General features: G+C 55.0%; 3 protein-coding genes across 9 annotated transcripts in view; 2 read left to right on the top strand and 1 right to left on the bottom strand.

The window, feature by feature from the left end:
• Positions 1–1,305: 1,305 nt before the first annotated feature.
• RAB34 (RAB34, member RAS oncogene family) lies at positions 1,306–4,647 on the top strand. The gene is made up of 9 exons (XM_031656956.1): positions 1,306–1,374; positions 1,594–1,687; positions 3,037–3,139; positions 3,234–3,298; positions 3,432–3,483; positions 3,662–3,743; positions 3,816–3,906; positions 4,038–4,145; positions 4,228–4,647. Exons 1-9 carry the CDS (start codon positions 1,321–1,323, stop codon positions 4,293–4,295), a joined length of 717 nt encoding a protein of 238 aa, XP_031512816.1. The 5' UTR covers positions 1,306–1,320; the 3' UTR covers positions 4,296–4,647.
• A 2,357-nt stretch (positions 4,648–7,004) lies between these two features.
• Positions 7,005–15,774, top strand: PROCA1 (protein interacting with cyclin A1). 6 transcript variants are annotated; one of them, XM_009189958.3, is made up of 5 exons: positions 7,023–7,337; positions 12,199–12,282; positions 14,125–14,260; positions 14,531–14,650; positions 14,754–15,774. In XM_009189958.3, the coding sequence occupies exons 1-5, from the start codon at positions 7,247–7,249 to the stop codon at positions 15,409–15,411; spliced, it is 1,089 nt and encodes a 362-aa protein (XP_009188222.1). In that variant the 5' UTR covers positions 7,023–7,246; the 3' UTR covers positions 15,412–15,774. The 6 variants fall into 6 exon arrangements, with proteins under 6 accessions (XP_003912573.1, XP_009188222.1, XP_009188220.1 ...); XM_009189956.3 differs by having other exon boundaries at positions 14,531–14,659; XM_003912523.2 differs by lacking the exon at positions 7,023–7,337 and adding an exon at positions 7,586–8,000 and having other exon boundaries at positions 14,531–14,659.
• Positions 15,775–16,657: 883 nt separating this feature from the next.
• SUPT6H (SPT6 homolog, histone chaperone and transcription elongation factor) overlaps positions 16,658–23,409 on the bottom strand; it is a 41,000-nt gene continuing 34,248 nt past the window's right edge. For both annotated transcript variants that reach the window (XM_031657442.1, XM_031657443.1), the window contains exons 30-37: positions 21,841–22,079; positions 21,162–21,275; positions 20,864–20,988; positions 19,006–19,118; positions 18,648–18,725; positions 18,386–18,552; positions 17,770–17,957; positions 16,658–17,461 (exon numbers count right to left, since the gene is read on the bottom strand). In XM_031657442.1, the coding sequence (XP_031513302.1) occupies positions 17,275–17,461; positions 17,770–17,957; positions 18,386–18,552; positions 18,648–18,725; positions 19,006–19,118; positions 20,864–20,988; positions 21,162–21,275; positions 21,841–22,079 (1,211 nt within the window). In that variant the 3' untranslated portion in view covers positions 16,658–17,274. The remainder of the gene's footprint in view (positions 17,462–17,769; positions 17,958–18,385; positions 18,553–18,647; positions 18,726–19,005; positions 19,119–20,863; positions 20,989–21,161; positions 21,276–21,840; positions 22,080–23,409) is intronic.

Genomic DNA, 23,409 nt, shown 5'->3' with positions numbered 1-23,409 from the left:
TTTGCAAAAAGAAGTTGTCTCTGGGGATAGATTCCAATGGGGCCAGAACAATGAACACCCATATCAGAGGGGAGTCCCCGCCTCCCAGAGCGGAGACCACCCCAAAGAGCGGAGTTTCCGGGTCCACTTAGCCCTTCTTTAACCTCCCTAGAGGGAGGCAGCTTGATCTTCAGCCCTCCCATCTCACAATCTACACAGCAGCCTTGAAGGAAAAGACGCCAAACTTCAGACGTCTCTCTCCTCGGTGGGCACCTCATTCTAACCCTGGCACCCCCTTAGCACGCTTCCCCTCCACCACCACCACCCCCAACCTCCCAGGGCAGAAGGGCGAGCGGGGGCAGACTCTGTGAGTCACCTCCCAGGCCTGGAGTTGAGGAGGGAAGCGCCGCCTCTCCTTGGGCCCCTTCTCTCCCCCTTTCCCCTCCCTGCTGGTTTCTGGCATCGCCAGATGCTGCGCAGCAGTCTCCGATTCCCTATCACCAATTCGGCTGGGTAAGGGTTCCCCTGAAGGCGGAGCCGGGCATAGAGGTGCAGGGGAGAGCAGCCTGGGGAGTCCCTATCTGGATAGGCTCCAGCCTGGTTGGGGGCGGTCCTGGTGCCCGGTGAAGCGTCAGACGAGGGAGCCTGAGCAGGGCAGCGCAAAGGCGTGGAGAGGAGGGAGAGGCGAGGGCGGGCAGCGAGGCCTGGAGCGGCCAGGAGAGGGGCGGGGGGCGGCCCTTCGCTAGGAATTTCCGGGGATCGTGTTACAGCGTTCGCGGAGTCCCAGCGGAGTGGGACTCGAGGCCCTGCAGCCGGACTGGGCCCCTCGTCTCCTCCTCCAGCGGCCTGCTGGCCTTGGCAGCGCCGCCCTTGCCCACACTGACCCCGTGTGGCGGGGCCACTCCGCGCCCCGGGGCCACTCTGTAATGGTAGGGCAGCCTCAGCCCCGAGATGACGTCGGGTCTCCGCGGTCCCGGGTTATTGTAGGAGCTATCCGGCCCCGCGTAATCGTAGGGTCTGCGCGGGCCCGGCCCACACCAGACGGGACTCCCCGCCCCCAATTGGCGGCGGAGGAGTCTCCTCGCCCCAGAGTCATCTTCGGAACGCCCAGGGCCCGGGTGATTGTGTGCTCGCCCCGGCCCCGGGTGATTGTTTCATCTCCGTGGCCCGCGGTGGTCGTAGCGTCTCCGAGACCTCGGGCTCCCGTAGGGTCCCCGTGGCCCCGAGTTGTAGTCGGGACACCCCGGCCGCGGGTGATCGTCGGCTCTCCACGCGCCCGGGTCGCTGGCGCGGATCCGACCTCGGCGCCTTCTCAGGGCGCCCTGCAAGGCCGCAGGCAGGATGAACATTCTGGCGCCCGTGCGGAGGGATCGCGTCCTGGCAGAGCTGCCCCAGGTAGGCGCCGGGGCCACGTCGGGCTTCCGTCTACAGCCCGGGGGTGTGGGCGGGGCGGAGGCGGCACCAGACCAGTTAGAGGACTGGGCCTAGCCCTGCCACCCAGCTAGGCCTGCTGCTTCTGGGTGGTCCCTGCACTCCACCCCTACCCGGGCCGCTTGGCTACGGGACAAGGGCCAGGAGTGGGAAGCTCCATTCTCTTTCATCCTTCCCACTAAGTGCCTGAGGAAGGAGGCCGCTTTGCACGTGCACAAAGACTTCCACCCCCGCGTCACCTGCGCCTGCCAGGAACACCGGACAGGCACCGTGGGGTGAGTTAGGGACACCCACAGCAAAGAAAGGAGGTCCCAGGAAACTCTAGTCATAACGAGGGTAAACAACCACCCCCACCCCCTTGGGGCTTCATTTCAGCTCCTACCAGCTATATGGTTATTTCCCCTTTAAGCCCCTGTGTCCTCTCCTTTCTTCCCAATAAGGTTGTTGTGAGTTCTATGAGATGGGGTTGGTTAGAAGGGTGGCAGCTGGATTCCTGAGTAGAGACTAAGGCCGAGATGGTGGTGGTCCTCACTACGGGATCTACATACTATGGCATCCACCATGATTTACAGGGTGAGAAGTCTGGCTTCTGCCTTGAGGACCGTTCTCTTATTGGTTTGTTTTTGTTTTGTTTTTGAGGCAGAGTCTCCTCATGTTAGGCTGCAGTGCAGTGGCTGGGATCTCAGCTTCACACAGCTCCGCCTCCAGGGGTTTAACCATTCTCTATAAGCCTCTTCCAGGGAGTAGCTCTGGGACACCCACAGAAGCCCTTCCACCTCACCACCAGCTGGTTGCCTTTTGTGTAGTGGGGTTTCCGCATCAGTGGGCAGAATGATATAGATCTCTGACCTGGGAAGCAGTCAAAAAGCCCGAATGCTAGGCCTCCCAAAATTTTTCAGGGGATTACAGGCTTGTGCCATGACCTTTGTGTGTGGGTTTTAAAGTAATACCCAGTGAACCAGACTGGCACTATTCATTAAGCATTGGCTGTGTGCAAGTGAATGTAATTACCTCAGTATCTACTGGCAGTATTAAAATATACAGATACTGTTCTGATTTCAGAGGCAATTAAAAATAAATGGGGGAGGGTATGTCTTGAGCCTGGGGACATTTATCTCATTTTAAACACTTCTACTTGAGCCAGCCAAAAGCTATCTCCCCTAACTTCACTGGCGTGTTGGCTTCAGGCAGAAATAATAATAACTGTCCAGAGAAGTCACACGTAATCTGGAGTGTGAGGCTGGGTTCAAATTCCGTTCTCTCCTGCTGCCTGCAGGCTTCAACCTCTCTTCCTGCTCCAGCACATCTGTGTGTCCCAGGCAGCTGCCTGGGAATGGAGCGTCCTCTCATACCTCAGCCTGGGTGCAGCCACTGGACCCCTAAGTCAGGCTTGCATTGGGAACTCCCAGGTGAGAGCTCATGCCCCTCACCACCCCTCTTTGTGTCCAGCAGTTTGGTCTCAAGATCGACATGTGAGGCCAGGGGACCTGTGGGGTGGGGGCTTCCCCCTCGTCCCAGCTAGGAGCAAGGGGTGCTAGCAGGCTGGGAGCCTGGAGTGGGGTGGGGTAGAAACCCTAGACAGGTGAGCTTTGGCTCCAGTTCAGACATCTGGCGTGCGCCTCTCAGGTTTCTGCCAAAGACACACTGATGTTAATTCTCAGGCCACCATTGGAGTGGACTTCGAGATGGAACGATTTGAGGTGCTGGGTATCCCCTTCAGTTTGCAGCTGTGAGTGCTTCCACACCCCTTCCAGCTATGCCTTCCCCCCAGCACCCACACCCCCCAACATACATACCTGTGCTTCACTCCTCCTTCCTCCCAGTTGGGATACCGCTGGACAGGAGAGGTTCAAATGCATTGCGTCAACCTACTATCGAGGAGCTCAAGGTAAGGGGCTGGGTGAAGTGGGGTAGGTGGGTCTCAGAGTGCACATGGCTTCTCATCTGGAGCTGGAAGAATTGGGGAAATGAGCAGTAGTGTCTTCCCTGTCAACCTGGGGCTGTTTCTACCACTCTTCCAGCCATCATCGTTGTCTTCAACCTGAATGATGTGGCATCTCTGGAACATACCAAGTATGTGAGCATCCTGCAATAAATGGGAGGCTCCGGGAAGAGAGGGTTCAGAACAGAAGGGTGGTCAGGAAGAAGAAGAATGCATGTTGCACCAGAGAGGGGGTAATTGGGCATATGAATGTCGGCAGGAGGGGCCCTGCAGGCTTACTCATCCCTCACTTTCCATCACCCGTGGCAGGCAGTGGCTGGCTGATGCCCTGAAGGAGAATGACCCTTCCAGTGTGCTGCTTTTCCTCGTAGGTTCCAAGAAGGATCTGAGTGTGAGTGTGCCAGTGGGGGGACTTCCCAGCTTGGTGAGGGAATGCCCCCCTCTGATTGTGGCCTTCCCTCAGACTCCTGCTCAGTATGCGCTGATGGAGAAAGACGCCCTCCAGGTGGCCCAGGAGATGAAGGCTGAGTACTGGGCAGTCTCATCTCTCACTGGTGAGTTGGAGGCTTCAGGGCTCTGCTGTGACACTCTTGCCTGGCTCTCCTCTCACTGCTATACCTCCAGCTGTGCCCTGTGTCCCCAGATCTGGCACTGCCCCTGAGCACCTATCTGCTCCCTGTGTCAGGTGAGAATGTCCGAGAATTCTTCTTCCGCGTGGCAGCACTGACTTTTGAGGCCAATGTGCTGGCTGAGCTGGAGAAATCGGGGGCCCGACGCATTGGGGATGTTGTCCGTGAGTGCCTGCCTGGTTGAGGGTGGCAGAGGGCACAGTGAGCCTCCAATCCCTGCTTCACATATTTCCCACCTTTCTTTAGGCATCAACAGTGATGACAGCAACCTCTACCTAACTGCCAGCAAGAAGAAGCCCACATGTTGCCCATGAGGGGTGAGGAGACTGTTCAGGGACTGCCAGCCCTGGGGCACTGTGCCACCCTCATTCCTCCAGAGCTTGACCCCTGAACATTTGCACTGACTTTATCCAGACCAAAGAGCTGCCTCTTGGTGGCAGTATTCCCACAGAGGGGTAGCTGGGACCATGCTAGTCACTTCCTGCTCCAGGCACCATGCCAAAGACTGGATGCCCCCTACTCTTCAGGGGACTGTCCAGGGTGCCCAGCGGTAGTGGGAAAGAGTGTATGTTCTTTTGCTCAGCCTGCTGGGCCCTTTGTGTATGAGGATGCTTGATTCCAGCCTCTCACTGTGCCTTATGCATTAAAATGTCTTTGTTACGAGCACTTTGGGGCTGGAGTTCTTTGCTGGGGATGATGGATGTGGAATGGGCATGACTGTGGGGCCATCTTGCCACTAGAGCCCCCTGGGGATGCTGTGCTGGCCATCCCTGGCCCCTGGGCAGGTTCAGGTAGGCTGCACTGGGCCCTCACTGGGTGAAGTCTGAATGGCTGGTTTTGAGAGCCCTTTTCCCCTGATCCTTTCCCCACACGTGTCCTACTTGGTGCTTATACCCAAATTTTCACTACTGGAGAATCTTTTTCTTTTTTTCACCCTTTTCTTGCCTTCCCTTTAAGAAATACTTTTCCGGCCGGGCGCGGTGGCTGAAGCCTGTAATCCCAGCACTTTGGGAGGCCGAGATGGGCGGATCACGAGGTCAGGAGATCGAGACCATCCTGGCGAACACGGTGAAACCTCGTCTCTAGCCGGGCGAGGTGGCGGGCGCCTGTAGTCCCAGCTACTCGGGAGGCTGAGGCAGGAGAATGGCGTAAACCCAGGAGGCGGAGCTTGCAGTGAGCTGAGATCCGGCCACTGCACTCCAGCCTGGGCAACAGAGTGAGACTCCGTCTCAAAAAAAAAAAAAAAAAAAGAAATACTTTTCCAGGCTGGGTGCGGTGGCTCATGCCGCTAATCTCAGCACTTTGGGAGGCCAAGGCAGGCGGATCACTTGAATTCAGGAGTTTGAGACCAGCCTGGCCAACATGGTGAAACCCCATCTCCATCAAAATACGAAAATTAGCTGGGCGTGGTGGTGCGTGCCTGTAATTCCAGCTACTTGGTAGGATGAGGCAGGAGAATCGCTTGAACTCAGGAGTTATAACCATTAACTTTTCTTTTTTGTTGTTTTATTTTGTTTTTTGTTTGGTTTTTTGGTTGTTTATTCCATTAACTTTTGTATGGGGAAAGGTGACCGAGACCCTGGCTCCCTGTTGAAATCTGACCCAGAGTTCCAGAGGAGCTGGAAGCACCTCAGACATCTGGGTCAACAAAGGAGGACTATGGCCTCCTGTCATCCTAGGAGGCTAAGGGGGTCCAAATTAGAAGGCAGATTCTGGCTCCTAGTTGCCAAGTGCTCTGTCTGTTCCATTCCCGGTTCCATTTTCACCAGGATGGTTGGTTTTTCTGCACTCTTCCCTTCTCCTGGCTTCCCCTCCCTCACAGTTCCTAGACTCTCTAGAGCTACCACAGGAAGGAGGGTCTAGGCAGCAGCCCTACCCACTCCGGACATGGGTCTGGAGGAAAGTGAAGGTGGGGATCAGGCGGAGCAATAGCAGCAGCAGCAGAGCCCCTGGATGATGGTGGAAAAAACAAGGTGTGGACCCCATCCTTTCCCCTCCTCTCCATCCTGGCTTTGGAAGCTGGTGCCAAGAGAAGTGGAGGGGTGTGGTGCATGGAATGTCAGCGATGTGGCCAAAACTTCTTTTCACACTCTCCTGTCATTATTTTTTCCATTTCTGTTCCCTCACAGCACTGGGCTCCTCACCTTTGCCTTGCCTGTTAAATGTGTGTGAAGCCAGCACCATAGTCCAGGTGTGGTGTTTGTACTGCACCGGGTATGGGAGTTCTGTGTTCCGTGTGCATGTTGTATGTGCGTGGTGAGTAGATTTTCTGTGTTCTGTGATATACACATGCGCAGAGTGTTGTACCTGAGGGCGTGAGGGGTGTCACTGTGATAAGGTTCCAATGAATGCAGCCTGCCCTGTTCTCCAGACGGGATAAGCTTACGACTTTCTATCCGGAAGTATTGTCTCTAGAATAGGGTGTCTCATGGGGGCCAGGGGCGGGGAACGCTGCGGGGTGGCGCAGGGTCTGGGAGCCGACATCAGGTCCTCAGCCGGGAGTTAGGCCTTGGGAGAGGTCTGTGGGCGGAGAGAGGGGAAGCCTGGATTCCACCAGAGCGGGAGGGACCTCGAAGCCCGGACGGTGGAGTGGAGATGGCGACACCAGGACCTCCCTGGGCTCAGGTAATCCTCCCACCTCAGCCTCCCAAGTAGCTGGGACTACAAGTGCGCGCCACTAAGCTAACTAATTTTTGTATTTTTTGTAGAGATGGGGTTCGCTCGCTCGCCGGCGGGCAGAGGCGGGGCTGCGGCTGGGTTCCCAAGGGTCGGCGGGGCGGGGAGCGGGGCGGGAGTGTGCGGTTTAGAGAATGACCGGGGCGGGGCTAAGAATGGGGCTGGGGGCAAGGCTCGTTGTAACACTAAGAATTGGGGCTACGATCTGGAGGCAGGGTTAAAATCTGGGGCTTGGACTGCAAGCTGGAACCAGAGATGGGTGGCGAAAGCTGGGCCTGTAAGGTTAAGGTCTGAGATAAAGGGGAAATCCTAGGGTTACAGGGGGAACAAAGAGGGGCCTGCGAGGCGCCAGGAGGCCCCGGATGAAGAACGCGGCTGACGCTGAGACCCGGGCTGGGAAGACTACGCAGCCTGGAGCGGAGTGGGGGAGGCGGGCGGGGGCTGCGCCAGCATGAGGCGGGGTTAGGGTCTAGGCGGGGGCGAAGCCGAGACTGGAGTTCACGGCTGGGCCGAGGGCTCGGCCGGGCTGAGGCTCAGGGTTGGACTTCAAGGAAGAGTCCTGTAGAGACGAAGACCTGGGCGGAGAGCGATGTGGGTCAGGACGACACTCACAATTGAAAGATGGACTAAGGAAAAGACCGAGCCCAAGGTCCGCTCGTGGGATGAGAGCCGGTGCTGCGGTAAGAGGGGCGGGGCAGGGGCTGGGCAGGGGCTGGGCAGAGGGCGTGGCCGGGCTCGCAGACCCCGAGCGGCGCACGCGGGAGGCTGGCAAACCAACGAGGGAGGCGGGGCCCAGCGCTGGGCCGGGGCGGAGCTAGGGCCGGGGGCCGGCTCGCGTCGAGTCGCGGGCCAATGATTGAGGACTGGGGGCTTGAGGCCCTGCTGGGTCGCCCGCGGGTTGGGCGGGAAGTCTGGCTCCAGCCAGAGCTGTAACTCTTGGCTATCGGACTGGGTGGCACCGGGCGCAGCCCGCTGCCCTTGAAGCGCCGGCCTTGGCTGAAGCCCATGGACCAGCGCCCACCCGGACGCCTGGGCGGGAGCGGGCGGTTCCATCAACCCTGAGGGTGGACCAGGGAGACTGAGGGTTCCACGCGTGGCATCACAATTACCTCCGCGGGGACGAGGCCAGAGAGGCATTTCCAAGGAGACGCGGGCGCACTGGCCCTCCCTTGCTTCCTCCTCTTCCCTCCTTCCTTTCCTAGTTTCTTCCCTTCCTTCTCCTTCCCTCCCTTCCCGCCCTACTCCTTTCGGCTGCTCTGGTGCCCACCCCCAGTGCCTCGAGGGCGAGGAGAGCTCCTCGGCCCCGCAGGACAGGGAGGATTCTGTACAGATGAGCATAACCTGTGAGTCTTGAGTTAGGCCTTTGTGCGCCGATAACGCTTCACGGGGAAAGACGCCATAAGCCTCCCACTTTCTTTCACCCTATCACCCTCATTCATTGTGTGTGTTGTCAGTCACTCTTGTTGCAGGACCTCTGAACTGCTGCTGGTCAGAGCTCTCCTGTCCTCTGGAACTAAAGAGCAGGTTGCTTTTCTCAGCTCTGAAGAGAGTTACTAAATTCGTCTCCCCCTTTGTCCCTCCTCCCCTCGTCTCCTTCACAAACAGAGCTGATGGGTGTCTGAGCTCTGGGGGATCTAGTCAGTGTAGAGTAAACAGGCTCTGACCCTGCATGTGTGCTTTTTTTTTTTTTTTTTAGACGGAGTCTTTCTCTGGTGCCCCGGGTGGGGGGGCGGTGCGCAATCTCCGCTCACCGCAAATTTCCCCCCCCGTGCAAGAAATTCTCCTGCCTCAGCCTCCTGAGTAGCTGGGATTACAGGCGCGTGCCACCACACCCAGCTTTTTTTTTTTTTTTTTTTTGTATTTTTAGTAGAGACGGGGTTTCACCATGTTGGTCAGGCTGGTCTTGAACTCCTGACTTTGTGATCCGCCAACCTCGGCCTCCCAAAGTGCTGGGATTACAGGCGTGAGCCACCGCGCCCGGCCATGTGCGCCTCTTTCATGGTGGCTCATGAAACAGCAAGACAGAGGAGTTTTGGTTCCTCACCCTGGCTGAGGCCCCAGCAGCAAGACTTTAGGGTCCAGGGTGGATAAGGGAGGCTGTGGAGTCCGGATTGAGTAAAACCAGAAGGTGAGGAATTGGCTGTGTTGGAGCTAAAAAGCAGGTGTAGTAGGAAGTGACTGCGCCTCAAAAAAACACCTGTCCGGCCGGGCACGGTGGCTCAAGTCTGTAATCCCAGCACTTTGGGAGGCCGAGACAGGCGGATCACGAGGTCAGATCGAGACCATCCTGGCTAACATGGCGAAACCCCGTCTCTATTAAAAAATATAAAAAACTAGCTGGGCGAGGTGGCGGGCGCCTGTAGTCTCAGCTATTCGGGAGGCTGAGGCAGGAGAATGGCGTCAACCCGGGAGGTGGAGCTTGCAGTGAGCTGAGATCCGGCCACTGCACTCCAGCCTGGGTGACAGAGCAAGACTCCATCTCAAAAAAATAAATAAATAAATAAATAAACACCCGTCCTCCCCACTGTCTCACTCTGCCACCCAGGCTGGAGTGCAGTAGCACGATATTGGCTCACTGCAACCTACACCTCTGGGGTTCAAGAAATTCTCCTGCCTCGGCCTCCAGAGCAGCTGGGACTACAGGTGTGCGCCACCACGCCTGGCTGATGTTTGGATTTTTAGTAGAGATGGGATTTCACTATGTTGGCCGTGCTGGTCTCAAACTCCCGACCTCAAGTGATCCGCCCACCTCAGCCTCCCAAGGTTCTGGGATTACAGGCATGAACCACTGCACCCAGCCTGGTAGGACAGGTTTTGCATATGGAGCTGAATGTGATTTATTATTTTATTTTTATTTTTATTTTTTTTTAGACAGAGTCTCGCTCTGTAGCCCAGGCTGGAGTGCAGTGCCCGATCTTGGCTCACTGCAAGCTCCGCCTCCTGGGTTCACACTATTCTCCTGCCTCAGCCTTGTGAGTAGCTGGTATTACAGGTGCCCGCCACCACACTCGGCTAATTTTTTGTATTTTTAGTAGAGACGAGGTTTCACTGTGTTAGCCAGGATGGTCTCGATCTCCTGACCTCGTGATCCACCTGCCTCAACCTCCCGAAGTTCCGGGATTATAGGTGTGAGCCACCGCGCCCAGCTATTTTGTAAGACAGAGTCTCTGTCTCCCAGGCTGGAGTGCTGTGGTGCTCTCAGCTCACTGCAACCTCTGCCTTGCCAGCTCACTCAAGCAGAATGTGGTTTTAAGGCTTGGCTGTGGAGCTTCACATACAGAATGACCTTTGTTTACAGGGGTGTGTCCCCAGCCAACAGTAAGTAGATAGGGCTGAAAGAGCATAGGCTATTGAACCAGGAAGACCTGGGTTTGAATCCTACCTCTGCCATCTATTAACATGTATCTTTGGACAACTTACTTATCCTAAGTCTCTGTTCTCATCCACAGAATGGGGCTGTGGTGGGGATTTAGAATCAAAGGTGTATATTTTAGTTGAGACAGGGTCTTACTCTATTGCCCAGGCCACAATGCAATGGCGCAATCACGGCTCACTGCGGCCTTGACCTCCCTGGACTCAGGTGATCCTCCCACCTCAGCCTCCTGAGTAGCTGGGACTACAGGTGTGCACCACTAAGCCAGCTAAATTTTTGTATTTTTTGTAGAGATGGGGTTTTGCCACGTTGCCCAGGCTGGTCTCGAACTCCTGGGCTTGTGATCTTTCCGCCTCAGACTCCCAAAATGATGGGATTACAGATTTATGTCATTTCATTGGTGGATGTTGAAAACATGGAAGTTGATGAAATTATCCAGGACATGCTTTTGTAGAGTCTTCTGAGGAGGTGACCAAGTCTGGTAATCACCAATTTAAGGTGTACAGCAAAACAAGAGGAGATAGCAAAGGAGACAGGGAAGAACTAAAGAGCTGGTTAGAGAAGGAAGAGAAAGATGAGGTCTGCCATGGAAGTCCAAGGAACAGTTTGCAGAAGAAGGAGATTCATTGGTCAACAGGGTCAAGTGAGGCTGGGCGCGGTGGCTCACGCCTGTAATCCTAACACTTTGGGAGGCCAAGGAGGGCGGACCATGAGGTCAGGAGTTCGAGACCAGCCTGTCCAACATGGTGAAACACCGTCTCTACTAAAAATACAAAAATTAGCCAGGTGTGGTGGCGCGCACCTGTAATCCCAGCTACTCAGGAGGCTGAGGCAGGAGAATTGCTTGAACCTGGGAGGCAGAAGGTGCAGTGAGCCGAGATCGCACCACTGCACTCCAGCCTGGGCGACAGAGCGAGACTCCATCTCAAAACAAAACAAACAAAAACAAGAAACAACAAAAACAAAAAACAGGGTCAAGTGAGATAAGCAGCCCACTGGGTTTGGCTACTGGGAAACTGCTGGTGGCCTTTGCCAAAGCTATTCAGATTGGGGGGCGGATGGCTACCATGTTGCAGGTGGCTGGAAGAGAAGAAAGAGGTGGAGACACTGAGCTCACTGAAGGTAGGGACTTGGCCTCTTTTCTAGTGCTGAGTGAAGCCACCCAACATATGTCCTCTAAATGAATGAGTGAATCAATTTGGATTGAAAGGGGTATACGCAATGATAGGAGAAACAGGATTGACAGAGTGTTTTGTTTTATGATGTTTATAGCCTGTAAGGGGGGAAAAAAGAAGCCAGTAAAGAAGAAAGTGTCAATTCTGGCTGGGATCTAAAATATAGATGCTTTGGGCATGAGAAAGGAGGGACACCCCTTTCCCAGGCAAGCAAAGTTGATGAGGATTGGAGTGTCCACAGATAATGGCAGTGAAATTATCTGCTGAGAGAACCAGTGGTTGCAGGAGTTTCCAGGAAGTGCTTAAAGTCATTCATTCACTCTTTTGTTCATTTAACAAATTTTGAGTATTTGCTGTGCTGCGGAAAACAGGAGGAGGAGATGATCAGAGACTTGTAGGAGGATGACCAAGTGCCACTGAAGGTTTGCTGAAGATGCCAAGCAATCAGTTTCCCTTCCTTAAGCAGACCTGAAGTCCAGTGCCTCAAGGGACAAAGCTAGCTGTGGGAAGGAAAGGCAAAGGGGCAGACTCTGTCTTGTGGCTGCTGATGGGGAGCTGCCACCCCAGTTGGAGGTCTGCTCAGGGTCATCCTCTGTCCAGGCTCCACACACCCTGGGACAGTTTCTGGAGCTGTCCCTCCTTGCCTAGACCCTGGCTGGCTCCTATTCATCACTCTAACTCTAGTGATGCCCCTTCCAAGAAGTCTTCCATAGTCCCCTGTCCTCCTTTCCAGTCCTGGTAGGTGGCCCTTGTCCTGTGCCACCATTTCCCTGTCAGCATCTGTATCACTATTGTCATGAACCTCCTGTGTCCCTCTCCCCTCCCCCTCACCCCTCCGACCCCGCAACCCCTCAAGAGCAGGGACTGTTGTTTGATCTCTGCATCTCCAGGATGCAGTGGGGCCTGACATGTGGAACTTCTCGGGGTATGTTTGGTGAATAAATGGCACAGGGAGGGGGCTGCTGCCGCCACTGCCACTCTGTGCTCTCTCAGATGTAAACAGGTTACCCAGCTGGGAGAGAGGACATCTGCTGGCTGGTGTGGCGTCCAGCACTGATGTGTCTACCTTCTCTGAAGGTGGGTCCAGGAGGCCTTTGACCCAGGGGGGTCCCCATCACCCCTCACCTGGGAAAGCTGATACCTGGTGGAACATTGGTCCTGAGGCAGGGAGGGAGGGAAGTGTTTGGTCCTGAAGCTGCCCCATCCTCAACCCATCCCCTACAGATGCCAGAGGGGACCCCTTTCTCAAGGCCACAATCACCCCATTCATTTGTATAGAACTTTATGGCACATAAGTATCTTTGACATATGTGAATTGAGTACGCCCAACAACCCTGCAAAATAGGTATGACCACCATCCCATTTTGTGGATAAGGAAACTAAAGGCTCAGAGAAGTAAAGGAATTTGCCCTAGGCCACCCAGCTAGTAAGTGACAGACCCACGACTTGGGCTCAGGCCTGACTACAAGTTCAGGGCAATTTGCCACTATGCTGCCCTTTGGCCCAGCTCAGCAGTGCTGAGGAAGGCCGAGGTGGTGGTGAAGTTTCAGGGTCCTGCCACACACCCATGCCTTCCTCATCTTCCTGGGGGATAAAGGGTACAAGAGGGGAGGAAAAAGACACAGATCACCCATGGGTCAGCGGTGTAGTGAGGACCCAGGACTTCACAGCCTTGTGTGGGAAAGGGAAGGAGGGAGAAATGTGGGTAAGCCTCAGGCCAAGCTGCTGCACTGTGAGGCCACTTGGACTCACACCACAGCCTGGGCTCATTGCTGGCTGGTGACCAGTATGAGGTCTCACCCTAGTTCCTCTCCTTGTGGGCACTGGCAAAGGCACAGTCCTCATGGCCTGTTTGAGGGTAAGCCAGCCACAGCACCCCAGGCCAGTGCCGGCTCCCTCCCTCCCCTAGGGGTGCAGGGGAATCCGAGGTAAGGTCCCTTGTCCTCTGCCTGGTGAGTGAGATTCTGGGCTGTGAGAGGCGCAGAGTTGCCTCATGGGCTTACCTTTGAGAGGGGACAGCCAGTGGTAGATCAGGGCCTTAGGCAGGGTCAGAGGTGAGGCAGTGGTGGTAGACTGGGGAAATTCTCCTGTCTTCAGGACTGGCATTGAGCTGAGCAACAGAGGTGGGGGCCTTTCTCCAGGGCTTTCCCCTAACCCCAAATTCTTACCCCAGCAGCTTCTTCCTGTGCCCTGGGAAAGGGGATGTGGTCTCTGTGCTGCCTAAAAGGGTGCCTAGGCTGGGGGTGGGTCGTTCAAAAGCCTGGCACTCTAGGCAGTGGGGAGAGTGTGGGAAGGTGCTGCGTGAAGAACAGGGAAAGGATCAAGAAGCGGGCATGGGAAGGGAGGGGAGTGAGAAACGTGTCAGGTGGGAGGAGAAAAGGGGCTTGAAGAAGGGAGGAGGGGGAAGTGGGGAGGGAAGGACGAGACAGAAGCTAAGGAGCATGATGCAGGCCTTAGCTCCTGGCCAGGCTGTGAGAGATCAGAGCGGGCCAGGGCAGGTGTAGGAACTGAGGATGCTGCGGCTCTGCTGCTCCTGGGGCTCCGGGGTGCAATGGCAGGAGGGCCTTCTCCTACCAGGTACCTTGTGGAGCAGGGCTACCACTCATTGTGGGCAGCTGGGTGAAGGGCAGGCAGGAGCCAGTGGAAGCCTCCCACTGGAGGGAGAGGACAGAAGTAACAGGGAATCACAGGACTGCAGGGGGCTTGGTGAGGGTCTCCTGTGTATCAGACATGGAACCAGACATTTTGCTGGGACCTGGGGTTACTCTGGGGCCAAGTTACTACTACTGAAGCAGAAACACTTCTTGGGGTGGGGACAGCTGGTGGTGGCAGGTGAATTTGGTGAGGTTTTAGCTTGAGCTGTGGGAAGACCCAGAGGTCTGTGGCTGCTGCTGATGACCCAGACCCCTGCCCCCTCAGGTGACTGCAAGGAGCCTGACAAGTGCTGCTGGAAACACAAGCAGTGCACTGGGCACATCATCTACCCCTTCGCCTCTGACTGTGTCTGCCACAGCCTGCACCTACGCTCTGTCAACCACTGCAACTGTAATTCTAGGTGAGGGCCCGCCCCCTTGGGGGACCCATGGCAAAGCAGGTCCCAACTTTCATTGTGGTGTCCCCTTCAACCTTTGGTTTGCCTCTTCAGCTTGAATTGGTGCTGCCAGCCCAGTCCCAGCTCTGCACACTTTGTTCTGCTCTAACAGAAATGGGGAGGTCTGTTGGTGGCCTGCGACAGGCCCAGCGGAAGCCCACTGTCCCTCAGGCTTCTGGCTCTGGGTCCCTGGGGGAGTGATGGGAGCCAGGCTGAGAGTCCCATGTGTGGCAGGCTGAAGGACTGCTCAGAGGACAGCAGCAGCTCCCGGGGTACGGGCCCAACCTGCTCCCATGTCATCGAGTCCCCTTGCTTTGAGCTCACACCGGAGGAGCAGCATGTGGAGCGATTCTGGTATGGCTGGTGAGTGAGCCCCGGTGGGCTGATGGGGAAGGGGCCCCTACAGGGCACTGCCCCCCCGACTCTGTCAAACTTCCCTTGTCATCCCTCCTCCCAGGTGCAAAAGCTACAGACCTGTCTCTGTGGCGGTGATCCACCATCCCCTCCACCATGAGTGTGGGGCAGATGATCTAAATGAAGAAGAGGAAGAGGAGGAGCAGGAAAGCAAGCCCCCCATCCCAACGCAGGTGGGGCCTGCCACCGCCTCCCCTGACCTAGGCACCACCATGGCCACTGGTACCCCTGACTCCGCAGCGCCCATCACCATCTGGCGCTCTGAGAGCCCCACAGGGAAGGGTCAGGGCAGCAAGGTGATCAAGAAGGTAAAGAAGAAAAAGGAAAAAGAGAAAGACAAGGAGGAGGAGATGGATGAGAAGGCAAAGCTGAAAAAAAAAGCCAAGAAAGGCCAGTTGACTAAGAAGAAAAGCCCGGTTAAATTGGAGCCTTCCCCGCCAGACGCGAGCCGATCATTAAGCCCAAGACAGCTGGCCAGGATGTCCGAGTCCAGCCCAGAAAGCAGGGAAGAGCTGGAGAGCGAGGACAGTTACAATGGCCGGGGGCAGGAGGAACTGTCCAGCGAGGATATTCTGGAATCATCATCGCCCAGGAAGAGAGAGAACACAGTTCAGGCCAAAAAGACAGGGGCAAAGCCCTTACAAGCCAGGAAGGTAAACAAAAGAAAATCTCCCCCAGGATCAAACCCCAACCTCAGTTGAGGCCAGGGTGGTCAGGGTGCAGAATAAATGCCATCGAGCCTGTGGCTGGCCCTGTGCTGCTGTTCTCTCCCTCCAACCTGGCTGTTTCTTGTGGGGCAAAGGGTGGGCTCAGGGCTGCGGGGGTTTCTCAAAGGCAATCCAGCTTTCACAAAGGAAGTCCATGGGAAGGCAGGTGGGAGGGAAAGGAAGGGGCACAGCCCTATTTCCTCCTACCTGCTAGGACAAGGTGGAAGAGTACATCTGGGTGGGAAGGAGGACTTCCCCTCTCTCCTGGGAGAGACTCTCGGTCTGTGTGAAACCCACTTCTGGGAGAGGCAGTACTGTCTGCAGTGATACCCCCAATAAATGGAACTTTTTAACCCACTCTGTGCCACTGTGCCTGGCCTTTCCCTCCTCTAAGTGGCTCTGCAGAAGGTGCTCATGGTACTACCAGAGACTGACCTTCCCAGCTGATGGTCCAGCTCCTCCCTTGTAGCCCTTTTGTGCTGAAGGGAGCTGACTTTTGAGTTCCTGGCAGAGCTGACCCCTTCCCCCAGCTCTTGATGAAGAAAAGCAAGGGGAGGGAGTGTGCCACGTCCGGGCAGCAGTGGCCTTTTCTGACTTCTCTGCTGAGCCCCAAGCAGAGGAAAGGGAGCCAGAGGCCCCACTCTCCCAGCACTGACTCACAGAGCTGTGAGATGAAGCCCTTGTGCAGAAACAGGGATGGCAGGTTCAGAACAAAAAATGTAGTGGGGCAGGAACACCTTACTGCTGAGAGTTTGCCAGAGACCAAGGCCCAGCTGGGAAAAGGGAGGAGACGAACAGCAGAGGCTCAAGTTGAGAAACCCAGGTGTACTTGTGGCCTTTCTCGAGTATGCCAGGGAAGACCAACAGGTGTGGGTGGATGGGGCAGCTGTGCTGTGGGTAAGTGGGTGGGTGTAATAATACTGCGTAACATTTGCGAGGTACCAGGCATTGGGCCAAGGAGCTTGCAGATGCTGCCTTGGTCCTCACAGCAGCTGATGAGGCAGGTATCACTATCTCCATGTTACAGGTAAGAAAGCCAGTTGAAAGCCAGCAGGAGCTGGCACAGGGTCACCGGGCTGGTAAGCAGAACAGGGATGTGCCCCAGGCAGTCTGATGCAGAAGCTGCCTAGTCTATGAATCTTTGCCTCTGATGGAAGTCAGGGGGGTCCCTGGAGCTCCAAACACTGCTTTGAAAGCCATCCCCTCAAAGAGCTAGAGAGTTGGAGAGAGAGGCTTTGGCAAGGGCTCAATAGAAACACTGTTTATTCAAATGACAGGCAGGAAGCGGTGGCGGCAGCAGTGGGGAAAGGGCAGCCAGGCAGGGACTGGGCAGGTTAGTGCTGCTTCCCTGTGTCCCCTGCATTCCTGCTTGGACAGCCACCCGGCTGTTGGCATCAGGGTCAGAAATACTTTCCCTCCTCTCCCTCCTGCCCCAAACTGAATAAATAGCATCCCTCTCCCCACAAGAGCCAGGGGAGACTCATGTGCTGAGTTTTGTGTCCTAGTCACAGCCCAGCGTCTGGTGAGGGCAGAAGTTCAAAATGGCTTGTAGGGAGTAGAATCAAAACTGTTCTACTCATTCTCACCTTCCTCTTCCTCCTCCCTGCCACACTCCCCTCCCAGCCTGGTCCCAGGCCAGGTGGTCGGTGAGGGTCTGGAGTGGGAGAATTGTTGCCTAGCACACACTGAGCTCAAGTTCACAAGGCCATCCAGCCTGTCACCCATCCAGGTTGACCACCAAAGAGAACGTCACTTCACGCCACTTTATGGACAGAAAAGGAGGGGCAGGGAGGGAGGCAGTGGGCGGCCAGGCCTTTCCCAGCCTCAGAGGTAACCAGAGTCCGAGGAGCAGGCCCCCTACCGATCCATCTCGTCCAGGAGTGGGGTGGCATCGCCAGCAATGGACATGGGGGTGCTTTCGATCATGGGACTGGGGGAAGGCCGAGGTGTCAGCCGCTGCTTCTGTTTCCGCCGTTCTGCCTCCTTTTCCTGCAGCCACTGCTCTGCCATTTTCCCCCAGTCGATGGCTGCATGGCTGTTGGACCTGGGAAGGGAAGAAAAATTGAGATTGGGACTTTGCTAAAAGGAATTCTTCCCACCAATCACTGTACCCTTGCAGAAAGGAACCTCATACCTACGGGCAGCAGCCCCTCTGCTGGGGTGAGGCAGATATAGCAGCAGCTGGCTGCCACACTGCCCTCTTCTGTCTTCACCCAGAAACTAGTGTTCCTGGCATATCACATGATCAGGGCCCTCAGAGGATCCAGAGCACCTGCCTACGGTAAGCCTCTTGGCCTCTTGACAACAAGCCCCTACCACTGACCTGCACTGTGCCACCATCCAGATACTTACTTTGGCTGCTGCTGCCGTTGCCGGGAGCTGGAGGAGGGCTGGGGCTGGGCCTGGGCCGACTGCGGGGTGGTGCTGGCCTGGAGCTGGTGGTACTGAGGGGTGGTGATGGGCTGGCTTGGGGTCGTGTAGGAGTAGCTAGGGGTCATTAGTGGTGTGGCCACTGGCTGCTGGGCTGGCGTTGGGAATACCTGGAGAGGCATGAACAGTTAAATAGGGATGGGTGTGGGGCTTGTCTGGCCTTGCTGTGAATTCTGGGTAAGCGCAAGGGTGGGCTCAGCAAAGCTTTCCAGATGATTCTCCACTGAGTGTGTGCTTCTGACCAGCAGTGGGAAGTCTGCAGGTTGGCACCGAGCACACAGTGGTGCCCACTGATCCCGATCACATCAAGTTTCTACTGGCCTGCGGGTTCCAAAGATTCCAAAGGCCCGTGGAAACATTATGCCCTCTCTTACTCTCTTCCCCTTCAAATGGGCCTGAGGACAAGGAATATCTGTTGGAGACAGTTACCACGGCTGTGGCAGCCCCATCTGTGCATGTGAAGCCCCTTGTGGGCAATGTGAGAGGCCAGTCTATGGGCCCCACCCTGCACAGACAGCCTCCTCCCCAAGTCACATACGTGGTAAGCACTGCTGCCGCCTCCACTGCCGCCATAGCCATACTGGCTGGAGGCCCACTGGGCTGGGGTGGCATTAGGGTTCTGTCCTTGGCCTGTCACCGCAGCAATGGCACTGAACATCTGTGAAGTCATGTTCTGAGGCAGAGCATTCACGGCCCGTGTCAGATCTGTAAGCACACAGAGGCAGGGAGGGGCATGTTAGAGGTGAAAGTCCCTTTAGCTCCACCCTTCCCACCTCCAGTCCCAGGCTCAAGCTCCTCACCTGCAAGGTTGATGTTGGCCGGGGTAGCATTGATAGAGGCAGGTGTCCGGGTCCTGCTGCTGCTGCTAGGGGTGATGCCTGCAGGAAGTGGTTACTTAGTTACATCCCTCCAGAAACCTATTTTTGGTTTCCCAATTCAGGGGGTGGAAGGGGCACTGAAGTAGGTGGAGGGAGGAAGGGAAGCTGCATAGGCACAGTGGATGGATAAACTTCCTGATGCTGGGAGGCTGCAGGAGGACTAAGACAGCTGCAGTGACAGCCTACTTCTCACCTGGTCCCCTAGGCTGGGACTACTCTCGAGTCAGGTCCTAGGTGTTCCTCTAGCCAGGCCCCTGAGGTCAGGAAGAGCAGAACTCACCTGGTACAGGATCCTGGTAGTGATCCTTAAACCATCTAAAGAGTCCATTCACAGTTGGGAAGATCTGGCCCCGGTACCGGAATCCCTCTGGAGTCACTGTTACATATTCTATCCTGGGATTTTAGAAGGAAACATGCGTCAGAAACCACTTGGGACTCACCATGAGAGAGCAACCAGAACAGATGCCCACCATGTGAAGTAGCCATTCTGGGTGCTAGGGGAAAGGAGAGATGACACAGCCAATCCCCAGGCCTGTGAAGGGAGGTGAGCAGCAAATGGCAGAATACAGTCAAGGCCAAGGAGTCGGTGGCCCCATGTGCAGCATACATGCTACCGGAGGAAGGCTTGCTGGAGGCTGTGCTACCATACTCGGCTGCAGTATGAAGGCAGGATACCGCCGGTGAAGTGAGACCAAGGTCCCATACTGCCAGGGTTGGAAGTGACCTCCCAGAGCAGCAAATTGCAACTCCCCCAAAACAGGCATCTCTCTGCAATGGCTGTGGAAGGTGGTAGTCTGCCCTTGTTCAACACTTCTGAGAGTAGCAGATAGTAGTTAAGAGGGGCTCTAGGTTAGTTCCAGTTCTAGTTTCAGCTCTGCCATTCACCGCGTATGACACATTACACCAAGTTACTAAATTTGAATCTCTGCTTCATTTGTCCAATGAGGATCAAAGCACTTAAACCTATGGGGTGGGTGTGAGGATAAATGAGAATGCACAGAACACGTTCCACAATGCCTATAGCTGGGTTGTGCTCAATAAAGGCCAGCTATCAATGGCAACCAGATAATGTTACATAGTACACAGTTCTCATTTCTATTAGGCTGACACCTGCCTCCTAACTCTTCCATTAATTCTGCCACACAAGGAGAGTTAGCTCCTTTCTCCAGAAGCAATCATGCTGCACCTGGTCCTGGTTAGAGGCACCCCCCCCCACCCCTCCCGACCCCACTCAGTTTGCTCAATCGTTCCTCATAGGACACAGTTTCTAGCCCCACTTAGCCCTGGCTGCTGGCCTCTGGAAGCACACTGGTGAGTCAACAGGCTTCTCAAGAAATGAGCACAATATTCCAGATACACCCAGGATGGCACATGGTCCAGAGTCTAGGGCTTCCTGTCATCTGGCCACTGAGTGCCTACTAACGCAGCCTGAGCTGTGCATCAGGTGCAGCCAGTACAGGGATAAAAGCAGAAGTGCACAGGGCCTTGGCCAAAGGCCAATGGAAGGATAGGGGCAGGGCTTAGGCAGAGAAGGTGAGTGTGATTACCAGTCTGTATCACAGACATAAAGAGGCAGGTCTAAGGAAACTGGACTTTGTCCTCTAGGTTCAGAGTAAGTGCTAGAGGGATTCAGATAAAGGAATACCTCAGGAAGGCCAGCCTATCAGTCATACAGAAGGGGGCAGAGCAGGAGACAGAGCAGAACAGGAGACAGGCTCTCCTGACCACCGTTTCAGTGCAGGTGGAGTGAGCACATTGCAGCAACAGTGAGCCACTGTGTGCAAGCCCTGGTGAGGGTGAGGCAGGCGGTGGTCAGGAGAGACCAGTGTACTGGCCCCCCGTTTCTGCAATCAGATGAAGAGTGTCTGGTGACTCCTGTCACTGTGGGAGGGAGAGGAGGTGAAGGGAACTCCTTTCTCACGGTGTTAAAGAAAGCGCCCTTTTTATGTGAATCCTTGCCTTTTTGCCTCTAAATCATCACCCTCTTTTCCCACCTCCAACCTCCACCTCTGTTCTAAACAGATGAGAGGAGAAAGGCAGTCCAGCACAGCCAGAGAGGGCACTGCTCCGGGCCTCTCCCTCCCTTCTAACTTGCCTATGAACCCCAGTGGCAGCACCTTCTCAGCACTAGTGCTCACCTGGGTTTACCCCGGGGCTGGTATCCCAGTAGGAACTTGCCGGGCAGTTCCTTGCAGGCACAGATGAAATAAGGGATGAAGGTGGGCTTCTCCTTCTTAGTTTTGATGAGCAGCTCCTCTAATTTCTGGGGGTAGAATGAGGGGGAGAGGTTGGGATAGCAGCATGCTTGGTACACAATGTCTGGTGCACACATGATGTACACTTCCTTTACCGCTTGAGTGTCCCCTACACTGAAGGGAAAAGCGTAGATCCTTAAGTGACTGGAAAGTGTCATCCCTCAGAGAGACCTGGGCTCACCTTGCGGTCCCCACCGCTGCAGTCCTGATAATACTTGTGGTTTAGAAGGTCCCGGGCGAAGGATGCCATGGGCTGGACATAGCGAGCAACAATCTCATCCAAATCTTCAAATTCCTGTGGGAAGAAGGTAAAGGCCTCATGTGTCATATCCAGAGCTGAGGCTCTTGGTCCTTCATCGAATCCATCCAGAAGAGAAACCGTGGCAGGGGATGGGCTTCTCAGTCCTGCTGAAGCCTTACTCCATAGCAAAGTCCCCTCAATTTATCCATCTGTGTCATGTCCAGATATATTAGCTCACAGGGCATAAAGTCCTTTAAATCCTGGCTTTGATTCTCCCCTAGTGCTTGGGAACAACAGGAAAATTCACCAGATTTCTCTTCACTGAAAACAGAAAAGAGAAACTTGATATATGTGTGTGCGTACACATGTGTATTTTCTTCTCTTCCTCCACCAGCTCTCTCTAGGTAGACTATTTTAACGTTTGGAGGACAGGGAATGAGGGGACAAAATAAACAAAATTGATATCAAATGACTCATTCTGCAAACCACCTCCCATTCTGTTGCTCTGCACAGCTAAAATACCTATGACCCGAGTTACTAATGTCAGGTGAAGGCGCCCTGAACAGCGCCTTTCTGAAAGCAGGAGTGGGATGGGAGGCGGGCAGGTACTGGCTCTCACCTCACTGTTGATCCACAGAGTGGCTCCCAGGCTGAAGGCATTTTCCTTGCCCTCCTCCCGCACATCCACATGTTGGTAGATGCCATCACTGACTTTCCAGGTCACTGTCAGGTGGTTCTCGCCCTTGCTGCTTGGTCGGATAATCACATCACCCTGGTCCATGGTCTCCATCATCTTTTCTGCTTGCTTAAAATTGATATTATGGAAGGATGGGTGTGCGATCACTCTCTTGATGTATGCTGAAGAGAGCAGAAAAGTAGTACAGACTGGATGATGCAGCTAGGAGCTGGCAGCAACAGGACAAACCAGGCCTTCACTTCTTATTTATTTATTGAGCTGGGGTGCTCTGTCACCTGGGCTGGAGTGCCAGTGGCACAATCATGGCTCACTGTAGCCTCGAACTCCTGGGCTCAAGCGATCCTCCTGTCTCGGCCTCTAAAATAGCTGGGAATACTTGTGCACATCACCATGGCTGGCTAATTTTTTTTTTTTTTTTTTTTGAGACAGAGTCTCATTCTGTCACCCATGTTGTAATGCAGTGGTGCAATTTTGGCTCACTGCAACTTCTCCCTCCTGGGTTCAAGCAATTCTCCTGCCTCAGTAGCTGTGATTACAGGCGCCCGCCATCACGCCCGGCTAGTTTTTGTATTTTTAGTAGAAACGGGGTTTCACCATTTTGGCCAGGCTTGTCTTCAACTCCTGACCTCAAGTGACCCGCCTGCCTCAGCCTCCCAAAGTGCTGGGGTTACAGGCGTGAACTACCATGCCTGGCCATTTTTTTTTTTTTTTTTTGGGACAGAGTCTCACTCTGTCACCCACGTTGTAGTGCAGTGGTGCAATTTCAGCTCACTGCAACTTCTCCCTCCTGGGTTCAAGCAATTATCCTGCCTCAGTAGCTGGGATTACAGGCGCCCACCACCACACCTGGCTAGTTTTTATATTTTTGGTAGAGACAGGGTTTCACCATTTTGGCCAGGTTGGTCTTGAACTCCTGACCTCAGGTGATCTGCCTGCCTCAGCCTCCAAAGTGCTAGGATTATAGGCATGAGCCACCGCACCCGGCTCCTGGCTAATTTTTTTTTTTTTTTTGAGACAGTCTCGCTCTGTCGCCCAGGCTGGAGTGCAGTGGCTGGATCTCGGCTCACTGCAAGCTCTGCCTCCCGGGTTTATGCCATTCTTCTGCCTCAGCCTCCCGAGTGGCTGGGACTACAGGCGTCTGCCACCTCACCTGGCTAGTTTTTTTTTTTTTTTTGTATTTTTTAGTGGAGACGGGGTTTCACCATGTTAGCCAGGATGGTCTCGATCTCCTGACCTCGTGATCCGCCCGTCTCAGCCTCTCAAAGTGCTGGGATTACAGGCCTGAGCCACCATGCCCGGCCTCCTGACTAATTTTTAAAATATTTTTGTAGCCGGGCGCGGTGGCTCAAGCCTGTAATCCCAGCACTTTGGGAGGCCGAGACGGGCGGATCACGAGGTCAGGAGATCGAGACCATCCTGGCTAACACGGTGAAACCCCGTCTCTATTAAGAAATACAAAAAACGGCCAGGCGCGGTGGCTCAAGCCTGTAA

The sequence above is a fragment of the Papio anubis genome, chromosome 17 (assembly GCF_008728515.1).
Source record: "Papio anubis isolate 15944 chromosome 17, Panubis1.0, whole genome shotgun sequence".
In the NCBI taxonomy this organism is placed as follows: Eukaryota; Metazoa; Chordata; class Mammalia; order Primates; family Cercopithecidae; genus Papio; species Papio anubis.
This window is presented reverse-complemented; position numbering and strand designations above follow the sequence as displayed.